General features: G+C 42.9%; 1 protein-coding gene across 1 annotated transcript in view; it reads left to right on the top strand.

Moving 5' to 3' along the window:
• AGPAT4 (1-acylglycerol-3-phosphate O-acyltransferase 4) overlaps window positions 1-18,111 on the top strand; it is a 173,650-nt gene that overhangs the window by 96,209 nt on the left and 59,330 nt on the right. The window contains exon 5 of the mRNA XM_063441221.1: window positions 12,452-12,605. Within this exon, the coding sequence (XP_063297291.1) occupies window positions 12,452-12,605 (154 nt within the window). The remainder of the gene's footprint in view (window positions 1-12,451; window positions 12,606-18,111) is intronic.

Raw genomic sequence — 18,111 nt, 5'->3', positions numbered from 1 at the left:
CCTGGATGTTTTTTCTCATGTCAGCCACATCCGCCTGAATGTTCCGGCGGAGCTCCGCCAGCAGCTCCCTCATTTCAGCCTTCGTGACCAGGGCAGTGTCCGGCTGCGATTGAGGCTGTACCGGCATCCGTACTGCGGGTGAGCATGTCTCTTCAGGCTCTGAGAGTCTCTCGTCGGAGTTGTCGAAGTCGTCCATGTAGGCGTCTATGTCGGGCTCCGGAGCGCCACGTGCTTGCCGCTATAGATCCCCTATGCTGGTGCATCGTCTGCAACAGCAGGTCAACTTTGGTAGCTTTTTGGGGGGTGAAATAGTCGTATTTTGTGCTGCTTGTGCCGATAAATCTCGGAGCTCTCATGAGATGCAACCAGTCAGTTCGGCTGTTGGCTCCGCCCCCTCACCACTATATATATATATATATATATATATGTAAAATAATTCTACGTATAAATTTATGTAATAATTTTACATAATTAGGTAATTTTATTAATTACAATTTGCGGGATCTGCCTGACAACCCAGGCCAAAAGTCCAGGGAATTTAATTTGCTAGCACTATATTTAACCCTGTAACTTTCCAAGACACCATAAAACCTGTTCATGGGAGGTACTGTTTTACTCTGAAGATTTCGCTGAACACAAATATTACTGTTTCAAAACAGTAAAATGTATTACAACGATTATATTGTCAGTGAAAGTGACAGTTTTTGCATTTTTCACACACAAATGGCAATTACACAGACGATATAATTGTTGTGATACGTTTTACTGTTTTGAAACACTAATATTAGTGTTCAGCGAAGTCTTCCAAGTATAGCAGTACCACTCAGGTTTTATGTTTTTTTTTAAAGTTACAGAGTCAACTATAAGGCTTGCGTTTCAGTTTTTTCACATTGAAATTCACCAGGTTGGTTACTTTGCCTTTGAGACCATATGGTAGCCCAGGAATGAAAATCACCCCCATGATCACCCCCATGAAAATCACCCCACACTGGCCAAAATTGGCGTTAATATTTGTTTGTGTGTAAAAAATGCAAAAATTGAATTTGAACACTAACTTTGGCCAGTGTTTGTGACCAAGTGGCTATTAAAAAGACTGGACATACCCCATTTGCAATACCTTGGGTTGTCTACTTTTGCAAATGCTGTGCCATCATGGGGGTAATTCTCATTCCTGAACTACCATACGGTCTCAAAGGCAATGTAACCAATCTGGCGAATTTCAATGTGAAAAAACAGAAAAATGTAAAATGCTATATTTGACCCTGTAACTTCCCAAAACACCATAAAAACCATACATAGGGGTACTGTTTTACACGTGAGACATCGCTGAATACAAATATGTGTATTTTATTGCAGTAAACGTAAACTGTATTATGACATTCACAGTTAAAATGTCACGTAGAATGGGGGCGTGGCCGACCAAGAAACTAACAGGACGCATATCGGTGGAGCTCCACAAAGGCCCCACCAAAATAGGCAAAATTGAGCCAAAAAAATCAAACTTACAAGCAGCTACTCAAACCCCCCAAAAAGAGAAAGCCATGGGGTGAAAAAAATAAGAAAAACCAGAAGCCTGAGGCGCCTGGGCAGCCCGATATCAGGCAATCCTTCGAGAGACCCGCGCCGCCGTCCAAACCCAAGATTGCGCCCGAGCCTCGTTACAGCCCGGAGATCTCGGAAGACTCCGAAGCAGAGAGGGAATCCCCTGCCTCACTGGACCCGGACGAAGTAACGTCAGCCTCAGAGTTAGAAGATGATTTTTCTCCCTCCACAAAAGGAGATATAAAACGGCTACTCACGGCCATGCGGAAGATCTGGAAGGCTGACATACAGCAGACTCAGACCGAAGTCGGCGACATCCGCAAGAAAGTACAGGAGGTGGAGGAGAGAGAGGCCTCATGAGACCTGCAACACAGCCTAACTAAAAACCAGCTGGAAGGACTCACAAAGCAGGTCCACTCGCTACAGAAAACAGTACTCCGCTTGGAATCCAGACACCACCGGCGAAATGTTCGCCTAAGAGGAGTGCCAGAAGGGGTAGGTGACGAAGCCCTGCTCCCAACTGTGAGGAAGATGATAGCCTCTATTGACATCACAGACAGCCCAGAAACCCCCCATATAAAAGCAACCTTCCGAGTACAGAAGTCAGCAACAGCCCCGGAAACAGCGCCTAGGGATGTCATTGCCGTGACCAGAGACATAACCACACAAAACTCTCCAGAGAAATGGGCACAGTACGGCTTGAGGGACACTCAGTCTCGATCTACAGCGACCTACCCTTTCAGGTCCATGCGGAAAAGAGGAAACTGGCTCCGGTGGCCAAACGGCTACGAGGCAACACCATCAAATACCGCTGGGACATGGGAGGCTCATTGGTGGTACCCTGGCGGAGGGATACTTTAACCCTATCCTCAACCGAGGACCCACAGACACTTTTCCAAACCCTCAAGTTGCCAGATAACCAACAGGAAGAAACAGAAACCACAGTACCAAAGCCAACAGCACACCAGAGCCCGGAGAGGCACCCACAACCCAGCAGTACATGAAAAAGATCCGCAGGTTATCTGATAGAACGTAAACACATTAAAGACTGCGACCCTTCTACTGTTGCCCCCCTGGCGCTTATACGAAACCCAGCCACACGACATAAAGTCTTCGGTGACATAACGTGTTCTAAGAGATTACATCCCAGATGTATCTTATGATACAATATTTCTAAGACATACTTATTATTTTTTTCCCCATTTTTTTATATTTTATTCATATTAAATTATGTTTCATACCTAAATATTTAATGTTAAATGAAAGCCCTGTTTCCCCTGAATAAAATTATATATAATAAGTGTGGGTGCACATAATATGAAAGAGGCGAATTACGCCTGAACAGACATAAAGCGCAAATTCAAGTTTTTGTTTACGTTTTGTTTTGATCACAACGTGTACATTTGGCTTAGTCCTTAAGGGGTTAAAGAGAGTATGTGTCATTGTTGGTTTTTTTGGGGGCATTGGGTAATTATGTGGGGTCAGCATTCTTGTATATCTTTAAAAGCAAACTATAGGTGGCGCTTAAGAATAAAAAGTGCGGTGCAGCTAGTTCACCCAAGTATATTGTCACTAAATATACTTAATAATACAGAACAGTGTAAACCCAAACAAGTAGATAAGCACACACAGTAAAAAGGTATGTTACGTCTTACACAAAGGTCTTCCTAACTTATAATTACATATGTTAGTCCTATACAGAAATAAAGATAAGACACAACATAGTGTAATCGTTAAATATAGTTGTGAGCAGGTGTTAGAATTCAGAACACTCACAATTTTTTGATTCCATTAGAGTTGACTCTGGACTTATAGAGTATATATGTATCCTTGTAGACAGAAATGGATGTCTTCTAGTGGTTAGATGCAAAACTGCTGAAATCAGGAACTCCAAAAAGAGGTAAGTATATAAAAACGATTTATTACTTATATGTATATAAACATAAAAAAGGTGCACAAAATGTTTCCTCAGGTGATTATAAAAGTCTTGCCAGTGTGAGCATTTAAATATATACAGATATTGCAAACAATTATACACACATGTGAAAAAAAACACACCCATTGCCAAATATGGTTCCGAACCGGATACGTATTGTGCCTCCTCCAAGATGGCGATGTTTCCTTTTCGGACACATATTTCCTTTTTTTTTTTATTCTTTATTTTAGTGGTGCTTTAAGGGAATAACATGCAAGTATCGACATTTTGACATTTCCAAGAGTAGCATGCGAGATAAACAATATATATTGAGGGGGGGGCGGAGCCAGCACTCAACCCGAGAGGTTGCATGCCCGCAACGCTCCGGCAATCGGCGGCATTAAAACAGCGACTACCGCTCGAAACCGGCTGCCCACAGCCTCCAACCATCACCAGAGCACCCCAACAACAATGGGGGAAAAAAAACCAAAAAACTGGGCCCGGATCGGCCGAGGCAATCAGCCGATATCGGCGACCTACGGAGAAGAACGCATGGCGCAACAGGGCCGAAGATGGCGGCCGACTCAGAGGAATTCTCGGACAGCTCAGACGACTTCCACCAACACTGCCTGGAGACTCTTAGTTCTCAAGCGCCGGCAAGGCAAGTACAGCCGACAGGGGGCCAACCGGTGACCACAGAGATACTCACCAACCTCCTAACAGGCCTGCGCCAGTCACTCTCAACGGAGATCTCCCAAGTGAGGGAAGATGTTAGGGAGTTTACCGCCCGCTTAACCACCGTGGAGCAGTTCACTCAAACACAGGCAACCCAGGTGACAGCCCTCCAGACACAGGTGAGGGAACTCACTACAGCCCACACTGCACTGTCCCACCAACTGGCTGCCATGGAAGATAAGCGCAGATGGAAGCACATAAAAATCCGGGGTATCCCCAACACGGTGACCCCTGCAGAGCTACCCCATCTCCTCCGCAGGCTTTTTGCAACCTTGCTACCACTTAGACAAGCAAAAGGGGTACAGCTAGACGGTATGTTTCGCCTACCCAAACCACCGCAGCTCACTGGCACCACTACCGGGGACCTCCTGGTCAAGCTTCAAAATGGGCAGGACAAAGCGGCGCTCATGAGTGCTATCAAAGGGAAGAACCCCTACAGATTTGAGGACATGGACATATCATTTTATTCGGACCTGTCCCGCACTACCCTACAATGGCGGAAATCCCTTCGTCCACTGACGACTCTACTGGCGGCCAGAGGGGTGACGTACCGCTGGGGACCGGCTCACGTGCTCACGATACAACACCAGGACACTGAACACAGAGTGTCCGATATCACAGAGATGGACACTGTACTGGCTAAACTGGGCCTCACTAACCCCCCTCCGACTACAACTACTTGGGACCCAGCTAATGTCGTTCCGTTTATCCCGGACCAGGGGGCGCTTCGGAGAAGACAACCTCATAAACCACCACCTCCAGTTTAACATGGACAATACGTTACATGTCTTTATTTTCTCACACGTTTCAATTTTCTGTTCGTAGGGCCCGCGGGCTTCTACTATAGACACCGGGTTAGACCCGGGACGCTGGCTCCAGTATACCACCCAACCCCCCCAACTCCAATTGGCTCTCAGCCTATCTTAGTTTAACGACCAGGAGTTGTATCACACGCCATTTCAATGCTATGCAACTCTACATAATTTACTTACTGACCCCTCTGACGGTCAACCCAAGTTGTGTCCCCAACTCCCCAACGACATACGCACACCTACCCTACTCCTATGTAGGGGACCTTGTTAACACAGTAAAGAATAGCGTAGTAGTGGCATGCGCCAGGCATCCGCCTAGGTACCTACAGCACCCTCAGTGCCACTACTCTCGTTAACGCCACCGACCAAGTGGAAACTAATCTCTTTTTTTTACATATTCACATGCTACTGCATTACCCTAGATTTAGCTAACTTCACTTAGCAAAATGCAACATCTATAACTGCCATACCGACGCTTTACTAACACATGTTACACTTGTTTTAGCTGCCGAGGTTTCGTATAATTGCAAGCAGTGGTTATCTTCTATGCTTCACTATTACCAAAAAAATGTGCAGTAAATACAATTGCCATACTGTTGTTATATATGTTATGCATGCGCTTGACCTAGCTGTTGTGGCTAACCAAGCAAGATGTACAACTCGCACAACAAAAATAAAGAATTTAAAAAAATATATATATATATATATATATATATTGAGTTGTCAGCACCTTTTTTGTTAATATAGTAGAGAAATAAAAGCAAAGTTAAACAAGATTTACAAGAAATAGTAACCACTGGTCCGCGCAGTAGAATCTGAGAACATCAGATCATACAAGAAGAGAAAAGGGAATAGTCTCCACTGCGCAGTGCTTCATAGAATATTATTGCCAACCTATTAGGTAAATAAAGCACACCTTGTTGTAAGAGAACCGTGGGTTATTCCCAAGATTGCTTAGGCAATATGAGCAACGTTAATGTGCATGGGAATTTCTATGTTTGAGGACTGTGACTGCACGGCACATATTAAATGCTTACAAAGTAAAAGAAAATAAAAAACACAAGCTAAGATGAAACACATGTTAATAAGGCATATCAATCTGGAGCTGTACGCTGGCTATTAAACACCTTCGCAGGGTAGGAGAGTCCATCGGCAGGTTGTTGGTCGGGGATGCTAGGGGTGGTAGTCCTAGAAAGTGCTGTCCGAGTGAGGGATGGGAAAAAAAGGCAAGTTACTCAGCCGATGCCCCCTCTCAAGGCCCATTCCTTCCATGTGCTAGGAGGTGCTGTTGGGGATGGCCCTAGCGTGTCCCGGGGTGTCAGCATGCCAGAGCTCCGTATAGGTGGCAGCGTGTTGAAATAAACTTGCCCCTGGACAGGTCCTTTCATGGTTGGGGAAGCTGAGCGAGGTGAGAGATGGCTCCAGTGTTTCGCACCGCTCGGGCGCTTCACTTGTTTCTTCCATCGGATCACTGAGTATCGGGCGGATATGGCGTTTCTACCGTTAGCAGAGCGAGGTAAGGTAGCCCTCCAGCTCCCGGTGTGTACTATGGGCTGCCCCTGGGTGCCATTAGCCATGGTGCTTTGGGATTTCCTATTTGGAGGGTAGTGGAGCGGCTTGCCTGACTGCCGTTGCAGGTGGCAGCGTGGTCTCCGTCTACGCGGGCAATGCTTCAGAGCTGGGACCCTGACAATCTTCTTAATTCACACACTTGGCACTGTTGGTGTGGGAGCCGCTGGTGTCGGAAGTCGTGCAGGTCGGCTAGCTATTCTGTTCCAGAATTGTTCACATATGGCATCAAATTTTGCCCTGAAGAGGGTGCTCCATTCCTGGCTCTCCAGATCTGCTTGTGAGTGTGGAGGCACTGCTGCAGCAGCCATTTTGGGCACGTCACTTGGTTTCATGCTTGCCACTGAAGACATGCTGTGGAGACAGGCTTACCCAGTGGGGACCGGGATAACCCCCACCGTTCCAGAGGGGGGGGGAGAGTAATGCAGGGCCCCGCCGTAAGTTGCAGAGCAAGAAGATCGTCCGCCTCTCCCCAGCTCCACTCCCAGTAGGCCCGTCTGGGCATTCAGCTACAAAAGTTGTCGAGTGAGGTATCGATCTGCTTGCCCAGGGGACCCTGACCCAGATAAAGCTTGTTGGCTAGCGTTTGAGTGCAATAGCTGGGAGTTATGCCCCAAAATCTGCCGAAGTCGGAGGAGCTCAGACTCTGCATGTCTTGCCAGCTTGATGGTCAGGCTCCGCCCCCCCACATAGTTCCTTTTTATCAGTCATATTGTTCAAATTCTAAGAGCATGTAAAAATAGGACTATAAATAAAAGGAGATTTTTTTTACTTTAATATTTTAATTTTGTAAATTTTTTTATTTTAATATTATTATTTTTTTATTAGTTATTTTTTTCCCCCTCCTTCCTGCTTGATACATGGCCAGGGAGGGTGGCTATATTATTCCCTGGTGGTCCAGTGGATGGGCTGTGCAGTGGGGTGGGCTGGCAGGAAGCGTTTACTTACCTTTCCTGCAGCTCCTGTCAGCTCCCTTCTCCTCCGTTCCGGTCAGCTCCACTGTAAATCTCGTGGTCTGCGTGCCGCGTGGAGCGCTGCCACGGTAACCTGTGGCAACGCTCTGATGGCCGCGCCTCTCGCGAGATTTACAGTGGAGCTGACCGGAACGGAGGAGAAGGGAGCTGACAGAAGCTGCAGGAAAGGTAAGTAAACGCTTCCTGCCAGCCCCCAACAGGACCACCGGGCTTGTAATGAGCCTGGCGGTCATGGTCTGTATTATGGCAATGTAAGTTGCCATAATACAGACAGCGACTCGAGTAAAATGGGCTGAAAAACTCAACTTCTACTCTAGTATATACGGTAAGCTTTTTGTTTAAATTTGAGATTTCTTGCAACTCTAAAAATAAATTTTGTTTTTTGGCCTATATGTTCTTTTATATTATCCTCTTGATGAAGGATGTACCGATTTCTGTTAATTATGTTAACAGTGCCCATATTACTAGAGAAATTAAAAATAAAAGGAATTTGGTCATTATTTGTCTTTGTTTCCTTATTTCTGTATTTGAGCAGTGGGATCTGTTTAAATGTGCTACTGTTTCTATTTTATTCTGTAAATCATGGCTGTTGTACCCTTTCTGTTCAAATTGTCTCTTTAGAACAGCAGATTGTGCATTATAATCTTCCTGACTGGAGCTTTTTATGCGGATTCTCGGGAACTGCCCCTTAGGAATGTTGGTTAGCCAGGGACGGTGATGGCAACTATCTAATTCAATATAATTGTTGGCATCAACTTGTTTGAAAAAAGTGCGTGTCATAAGTGCATTGTTAGAAACATAAATCTTTAAATCTAAAAAAACAATGCCTCTAAAATTAATGCCTTTTGTTTATCTTTGTAGTTATTCGATAAATCCAGGTAACATTCTCCAGCCTCAAAGACTTTTTCAGGGGATTTATAATGATTTTAAACCAGATACCACTTCAATAAGGACTCAACAATGATATGGTGGATATATTTATATATAAAAAAAAGAATGAACATTCTGCCACTGTAATTCATTTTATTGTGTTCCTATTTTTACATGCTCTTAGAATTTACCAATATGGCTGCTAAAAAGGAAATATGTGTCCGAAACGGAAACATTGCTGTAACGGAGCTTTCTGTACCCCTGGCTGGGTACCACCGCCAAGGACCGTTTCCTAGCTGGAACAGGGGACAAACCGCAGCACTTCTACCCACAGTCGCCGTGGCTTGACTGGGACCCTGGAACCACTCCTGGAGCCGAATGGGGAACTCGCTCTAGACACCCCCAGGCACTGGACGACACTCTGTCCTGGGAGCTCTAGTGTTCACAAGGATATTCCCTGTTGAATCCCCTTCAAGCTGGAACAGCAGATACAGAAGTTAAATCTTCCTTCCCTCCAATAACAGGACGACACACAGTTTTGGAGTGCAAGCTGGAATAATTTAATGGCAGCCACAACTGGGCTTATATGCATGTCCCCATGCATGGAGCACTCCCCCCTGGACCTGAGAGTAAACCACAGTAAAAACAAATACACAATTACATTGATGCACAGGTCCAGGACACTCGCATACAAAATCAGATAATCCCTTCTCTGTGCCTGGGAGATAATTGGATCAGGAACTGTACTAATCTAATCAAAGCACAGAAAAAATGCACCTTTTCCCAAACACCCCAAAAGTATCTTAAAAATATATAAAACCCCACAAAAGTTACATCACCTGATAGCCCTGATCTGGGTGACCAACATATCCAGAAATCACCCAAACTAGTTCAGGAATTTCCTGGAAGTCATTTGTTTGACCGACCGCATGCATGGTCCCATGGGCAAAACAGTTCCAAAGAATCAGGGCTTGTGGTCGGTCTAGTTTGATAGATTGAAAACGAACAAATTACCGAACAGAGTCAATAGTCTTACCATGGAGCTTGATCCCCTCATCCAGACGAACGATTTCACCGAACAGTGCCCTTCTAAGTTGTATAGAACCGAACGCAGGCGATGATTGAAGTCCAGCGGTGTTCAGGAGTTTCTGTGTCCGATTTGAGTTCCATGAGATTCATGCCCAAACACCGCTGCCTGCATTCATGCGAACAAGATGGCCGTCACGTCGTGGTTGTCCATAGGAATTGCGGCCACCCAGACGAACAATTAGAACACTGCAGTGAGAACCATTCCAAGTTGTTAATAGGTGTTAACAAGCTCCAGGGTGGTTTCCGGTTCGTGCGGTTGTTCAGTAACCGAACCATATAATCCCAATTGCACGAACGGAGACGTTTATATCACCTAATACAAGGTCTGTAGTCTGTGGGCAGGAGGCTGGCAAGCAGGCTCCTCCAGGAACTCATGCCAAACTCACTTGGAAAGGGGAGTTTGTCACAGTCGCCATCTTGGAGGTGGCACAATACGTATCAGGTTCGGAACATATTTGGCAGTGGGTGTGTTTTTTCATATTGTTTAATTGTTTGTAATATCTATATATGTAATATCTATATTTTTAAATGCTCATACTGGCAAGACTTTTATCATCACCTGAGGAAGACCCATTTTTGGGGTTGAAACGAGTTGTGCACCTTTTTTATGTTTGTTTTTATACATATAAGTAATAAATAGTTTTTACATACTTACCTCTTTTTAGAGTTCCTGATTCCAGCAATTTTGCATCTTTTGGGATCCAAACCACTAGAGGACATCCATTTGTGTCTACAATGATACATATATGCTTTATAAGTCCAGAGCCAACTTTAATGGGCTCAGAAAATTGTGAGTGTCCTGAATTCTAACACCTACTCACCGACTATATCTACCGATTACACTATGTCATGTTTAATCTTTATTTCTGTATAGGACTAATATATGTAATTATAAGTTAAGAAGACCTTTGTATAAGAGGTAACATATCTTTTTACTGTATGCACTTATCACCTTATTCTTGAATATCTGTGTATGCATGTTTGCGTGTGTCTACGTATGCATGCTTCTGGATCTGTGTTTGGGCATGTTACTAATGACATTGGGATTATGTGGGTGAAGAACATGGTTATCAGCAAAAATCAGCACGGTTTTATGAAGCACAGGTCATGTCAAACTAACTTGGTTGCGTTCTACGAAGAAGTAAGCAGAAGTATAGATCAGGGTGTTGCAGTGGATGTGATCTATTTGGATTTTGCCAAGGCATTTGATACAGTTCCACACAATAGATTAGTGTTCAAACTCAAGAAAATCGGTCTAGATGAAAATGCTTGTTCTTGGGTAGAACATTGGCTTAAAAACAGAGTACAAATAGTTGTCGTTAATGGTACATTTTCAAGCTGGACAGAGGTGGCAAGTGGTGTCCCTCAGGGGTCTGTTCTGGGACCCCTTCTATTTAACATGTTTAAATGATCTTGAAGACAGCAGTCATGTTTCAGTGTTTGCAGATGACACAAAACTTTGTAAAATAATACAATGTGAGCAAGATATTACTTTGTTGCAGAGGGATTTAGATAGACTGGAGGACTGGGCACTCAAATGGCAGATGAAATGTAATGTTGAAAAATGCAAAGTTATGCACTTCGGTGTAAAGAATACACAAGCAACGTATACCCTTAATGGAAGCGAATTAGGGATAACAACACACAAAAAGGACTTGGGAATTGTTATAGACAACAAACTATGCAACAAAGTGCAATGTCAATCAGCAGTGGCCAAGGCCAGTAAGGTATTGTCATGCATTAAAAAGGGCATTCATTCTCGGGACGAGAATATCATTTTGCCTCTTTATAAATCACTGGTAAGACCACATATTGAATATGCTGTGCAATTTTGGGCACCTGTTCTAAAGAAGGATATTATGGCACTAGAAAAAGTGCAGAGGCGGGCTACAAAATTAATAAAAGGAATGGAACATAAAAGCTATGAAGAAAGGTTAACAAATGTAAACCTATTTAGTTTAGAAAAACGTCGCCTGAGAGGGGGTATGATAACATTATACAAATATATTCGGGGCCAATACAAACCATTGTGTGGAAATCTATTCACATAGGGACACGAGGCCATACGTTTAGACTGGAAGAAATAAGTTTTCCTCTAAGGAAAAGGAAAGTTTTTTTTACTGTAAGAACAATCAGGATGTGGAACTATCTGCCTGAAGAAGTGGTTTTATCAGAGTCCATACATATGTTCAAACAGCTACTAGATGCATACTTGCAAAAACAGAATATTCAAGGATATAATCTTTCAATGTAGGGTAATAACTGCTTGATCCAAGGATAAATCTGACTTCCATTCTGGGGTCAAGAAGGATTTTTTTTTCCTAGCTTGTTGCAAAATTGTGCTTGAAACTGTTTTTTTTTTTTTTTGCCTTTTTTTGGATCAACAGCAAAAAAACAAATGTGAGGAAGGCTGAACATGATGGGCGCAAGTCACTTTTAAGCTATGTAACTATGTTATTTATGTGTGTAAGTGTATGTAAGTGCATTTGGCAATTTACATATATACCAATAGACAACGTTGAATGTATGACAAAGTAAATGTTTTATAAGTGGTTAGCTTTTTATATGTTTTTGTAAACAGTGAGCCATGCCAATCTTTCTTGCCCAGGGCACTGCAAAAATGAACAATAGCCTTGATTTTGAAAAAGCAGTAAGCACAACTTTTAAGGGCTTAATCACATTAGATAAGCACCACCATATGGCATAATTTTCAGTTTATGTTTTCAAACACTGTGTTGCAACATGCATAAATGTGAATTAAATTTACAATTAAGTTATTTGGTTATAGGTGGTTTTATGGCTGATTATTTATAAAGTATTGATGTTTCTACTCAAATGACGTGAACAAGAGAACATGTTTTACAATTTGTTTGCAGGCATTACAAATAAAAAGCAATTCAGTTCTACATTTTATTAAAGGGGTTTGTTTTCATTTCACATTTTAGTTTCTTATTCATTGTGAGGGAACACGCTTCACAGAGAAAAAACATGTAATCAGCATGCAAGTAGCAGAAACAAAAGGCCTTCCAAAGTTAAAGCACCATCTACTTCCCAGGACTAAAGGATTTGCCATCACTGTTCAAAGTTTGAGAAATGTAGGTAAGGAAGGCAACTTGAAATGTTTGATATGATATATATAAATTCTGTATTTTACATTGGATTTAGAATAATGAAATGTATGTTCTCATGTAATTCACAATATCCCCATAAATTACATTAATCTGATACATAAAGACTGTTTTGTATTAGTTACTGCATAGTTTTTTTAATGTAGATTTTTCTTTACTCTGGGCATTGTTCCCTTTAGCAAGTACAGGGTAGAACTAGTATGAGACTAGATTATGTGTGCAGGGATAAGATTGAGAAACCAGTGATGAACACTGGCAAGCCTTGGGGATTTAAATTACACAACTCCCGAAAATGACAGATGACTCAAAGAAAACGCTCTTGCTAGAAGGAAATGTTTCTGTATTTGTAAACCGAGATTATGTCTCCTTGTGAGATAAATGAGGAAATAGCTTAGGTCTTCAGTTATTCATTGAGATAACTTTTCCTTTTTAGCACCATGGGGTAGCTAGGTATTTATATATAGATTTTGTTTATAAGTAATGTTGGATACACTTAATTAATTAGCATTGTCATGATTCATAAATAATTGCCCTTTGTTTTCAAGCTTTTATAGATTTGCTTTTTAATGGTGCTATTTTATCTGTTAGCATGTGCATATGGCTGTTACCGTGTTTCTCCGAAAATAAGACCGGGTCTTATATTAATTTTAGTCACACAAAACACACTAGGGCTTATTTTCAGGGTAGGGCTTATTTATTTACGGTACCGGTATGTACATTGAACCCCCCCTTTAATTAATCCACCCCCCCTTTAATTAATCCACCCTCTCTAATTAATCCACCCCCCCTTTAATTAATCCACCCCCCCTCTTTAATAAATCCACCCCCTCTAATTAATCCACCCCCTCTAATTAATCCACCCCCTTTAATTAATCCACCCCCTCTCTAATTAATCCACCACCCCTCTAATTAATCCACCCCCTCTAATTAATCCACCACCCCTCTAATTAATCCACCACCCCTTTCATTAATCCACCACCCCTTTCATTAATCCACCCTCCCTTTAATAAATCCACCCCCTCTAATTAATAAATCCACCCCCTCTAATTAATCCACCCCCTCTAATTAATCCACCCACCCTCTAATTAATCCACACCCCCTCTAATTAATGCACACCCCCTCTAATTAATCCACCACCCCTTTAATTAATTCACCCCCCTTTAATTAATTCACTCCCCCTTTAATTAATTCACCCCACCTTTAATTAATTCACCCCCCCTTTAATTAATTCACCCCCCCTTTAATTAATTAAGTCCCAGACATAAAATACCGGTATCTACTCACAGTTCAAAGAGTCCGACCACTGGGTGCCTCACCGCCCGGAATGGATCCTTCCGCTGAAGATCCGTGAAGGCAGACTGACGGCGCTGCGCACGTCGTCATCACGCTGCGCACATCATCATCACGCTGCGCGATGCCGCGGCCCGCAACGCTCCTCCTCCTCATAGAAGAAGGAAGTCCCGCCGGGCCGCAAAGGTAAAATGCCTAGGTCTTATTTTCGGGGTAGGGCTTATATTGCAGCCCACCCCGAAAATTCGGCTAGGGCTTATTTTCGGGGTAGGTCCTATTTTCGGGGAAACACGGTATCTTGTGATATAGACTGAAAGCTCATCTGAGCAGGGTCCTCTTCAACCTATTATTCCTGTAAGTTTTTGTAATTGTCTTATTTATTGTTAAATCTCCCCCTCGTATAATATTGTAGAGCGCTATGGAATATGTTGGCGCTGTATAAATGCCAATAATAATAAAAATAGTAATGTACAGAGGGTGACTGTAGGTGATAGGATTTGGTGTTCTTGTGTGGCCTCACTGCTTAATGGTACATTTTTGTCATGGTAGTTGGAGTAACCCTTTAAGTGTCAAAGACAAGTCTATTACTATGAATCCCATGCAAGGTGAGAGCTAACACCCCACACAATATAACTGATATTACTAGTTGGTTATGACCTCTAAATCTTTTCATGTTTAAGATTGCTCCAGAAATTCAGCCAATCTCTAGCCAGTCCCAACAATATATTAAAAAACTGCACAGATAAAAATGAGTTAATGGCAGCTCTAAAATCTAGTGAAAATGTGCAATGTTCAAACAGTACAGTGAACCTTCTCTTAATGTTATCTTTTATATATCACATGATTTTTATTGTCTACTTTAAGAGATCATTCCTCTTTGCATTTAAGTAAGACAGGTTCGGTGTAAAGGGTTACATTTATAGCTGAAATAATGTTACCAGATGTGACAGAATGGGAGCACTCATGAGACTTCATATGTAATCTGAGTTTGCCATTTATTTATGAAAGTCTCTAACTGGAAACTGTATGTGACACAACTACAGTATCCTGTAATCGTTGTATAGAAAATATCACATTTACTAGGTAATTTGATTTATACAGTATAAAAGGAAGTACAAAGTGTCATTATTTTTGTAGTACAAAATACATGCAAATTATAATTTATCCACACCCAATTTAATCCTATAATACAACATTTTTTTCCATCTGTTTTAGTTATAATAAGAGGTTTTCCGTTTATATAACCCAATATAGAAATATTTTGAGGTAACAGTTAAAGAAAGTACTAATATTTCAATTATATATTTTTTTATTTGTTATAAGGGCAAGCAGCTGAGTCAACGACTTATTGAACACTTTGCATTAAGCTTCACAGGGATCATTGTCACGCACGGTGCTTGATTTTATCTGAGCATTGCAAAGGTTAAACAGCCTGCCTGTTTGTTAACACAAGCGGGCGGGTTTTAAAAGAAAAAACATAGTGACAAAGTGGCTTTCCAGGAATTAGGGAGAAGCCACTTTCTGGGATATTCATAAACCATTTGAATAAATTCGCCCAGAAGTTAACATATTACCTATTACAAATGTTGTTGCAATCTCCTATATAATGACTGAAAACAAGTCAGGTTATAGTTGAGCCATTTGGAAAGACAGGAAGTTATCAGCTGCCTTAAAGATATATTTTGCCTGCTGGCCTAACCAAAGTGAACCTGAATAATCTAAACATTTTCTTTAAACTGGATTTCAAATAATATTGCTGGACTCAAAGGATTACTCAAAAACCCTAAAGCGTTTAAGCTTGCTGACATGTTTTAGGGGTTAAGAGTGCCCCTTACATTATAAAATTTATGATTTCAAGAGAAATCAGACATTTTATAAAGCTTCTAGTTTGCACCCATAAGTTTAAATTTAAGAGTAAGGGTTAAATGTTTTGAGCTCTCTTGGGTAAAAGTGCTGTATAAAAATAGATTGCTATTATGTTCTTTTGATTTTCTGTTTTGACAAATGTCCAAGGTTGCCAAGAGTTAGTATTTTATACACCAATCATAAAAGGTAGCCTAGGTTAAAATAACAAACACTGTTAAATATATAGTTCGAAAAACATTTTTATCTGAAGTTTACTTTTTTTAACTGTGTTGTGTACATTTAATACTCGCACAGTATCTGGAAAATAATTCAATACAAATTCATCTAATGCATTAAAAGTAGTAAAATGATATAGGATTTGTAATCGTTGTGTTCACACAATCCCGAATCTTTAGATCTCTGATGTCTGAAATGTATTTATTCATTTTATAATAATTTGAATTCAGTGCCAAACACTTTAAGCGGGGTGGCGTGGTTTGAGCCTTGACTGTGATGGCTGCCTGATTGCTGAGCTCCGTGCCACCAACCTTAAAGGACCACTCTAGGCACCCAGACCACTTCAGCTTAATGAAGTGGTCTGGGTGCCTGGTCCCTCTAGGATTAACCCTTTTTTTTTTTTTATAAACATAGCCGTTTCAGAGAAACGGCTATGTTTATACTGAGGGTTAATCCAGCCTCCAGAGTCTCTAGTGGCTGTCTCTTAGGCGCTTGCGTGCTTCTCACTGTGTAAATGCTTTCCTATGCGACTGGCTAAATGCGCGCGCGGCTCCTGCCGCGCATGCGCCTTCAGCCGATGACGTCGCGGGAGAGGAGGAGGAAAGCTCCCCGCCCGTCGCTGGAGAAAGGTAAGTGTTTAACCCCTTCCTCTCTCCAGAGCCCGGCGAGTATGTTTTCCTGGCACTATAGTGGTCCTTTAATCAGCACATTACCGCAGCACAGAATTCTCCCCATGGGCCACACATAACGCCCCGATATGCCCCAAACCCCAAGGGTTACAAAGCTACCGGCCCAATGGACGGATACATCCAGACTCCGGCTAGTCCCGCACAGGCAGCACATGGCACCAAAATGGCGCCTTTCCCACCGGCTTCTTCCCCGGCCTTCGACACGAGGAGCCCCACGCTGTCCGACATAGGAGCAGAACTCAGGAAACTCACCGAAAGGATGGTAACAAGACAAGACCTCCAAACTCTCTGTGCAACGCTGCTGGAGTCCCTCACCACAGCGGTAACCACGCTGCACACCAAAATAACGGCCCATGATACCCGCATACAGGCTCTGGAGACCCAAGCACAAGACTCAATACCCCACATCAGAGCCTCAGACACAGCAATTGCCAGGCAAGGCTCCATGCTGCTCACACTCAGGCGACACACAGAAGACTTAGACAACTGGAGCAGGCGCTCTAACAGCAGAGTACTGGGGGAGGATGCTGGGGGTACTACTGACCACGCTCTTCCACCAGATACTCTGAGCAGAAAGCCCCGATCAAATACTACTTGACAGGGCACACCGGGCACTACGACCACGCATACTGGAGGGACCCCGCCCGGGATCTGATCTTTTGTCTCCACTCCTACCGGCTCAAAGAGACAATCAGGCGGAAGGCGAGATCACACCTGTCTTTACGCTTCCAGGACTCTGAAGTCACCCACTATAATGACTCACCCTGGAGGCTTGCAGGGCGTTGCGCTCAGTTACACATGCCCTGCGGGACAAGAATATTCAAGCAAATCACCACAATGAATACACACACTAACCACCGTGCCGGGATATAATGCATGCTTATTAGATTTTTTTTTTTTTCCCCAACACAAAACCCTTTTAACATTCACCCTCAGCACCCTCACCCACATGACACTCAGCACCCTCACACACATCACTCTCAGCACACTCACCCACATCACACTCGGCACCCTCACACACATCACTCGCAGCACTATCACACTCAGTACTCTCACACACAGCACTCTCACACACATCACACTCAGCACCGTCACACAAATCACACACAGCACCCACACACACCTCACACACAGCACACTCTCACACAGCACCCACACACACCCCACACACACAAATCACACACAGCACCCCCACAAATCACACAGCACCCTCACAAATCACACACAGGACCCTCACACACACAGCACCCTTAAACACAACACCTTCACACACAGCACCCTTAAACACATCACACACAGCACCCCCACACACATACAGATACACGGCACCCTCACACACATACACAGCATCATCACACACAGCACCCCTAATACACAGCACCCACAAACACAGCATCCATCACAAACACATACTGC

Source organism: Pelobates fuscus, chromosome 2 (assembly GCF_036172605.1).
Source record: "Pelobates fuscus isolate aPelFus1 chromosome 2, aPelFus1.pri, whole genome shotgun sequence".
Classification (NCBI taxonomy): domain Eukaryota; kingdom Metazoa; phylum Chordata; class Amphibia; order Anura; family Pelobatidae; genus Pelobates; species Pelobates fuscus.
This window is presented reverse-complemented; position numbering and strand designations above follow the sequence as displayed.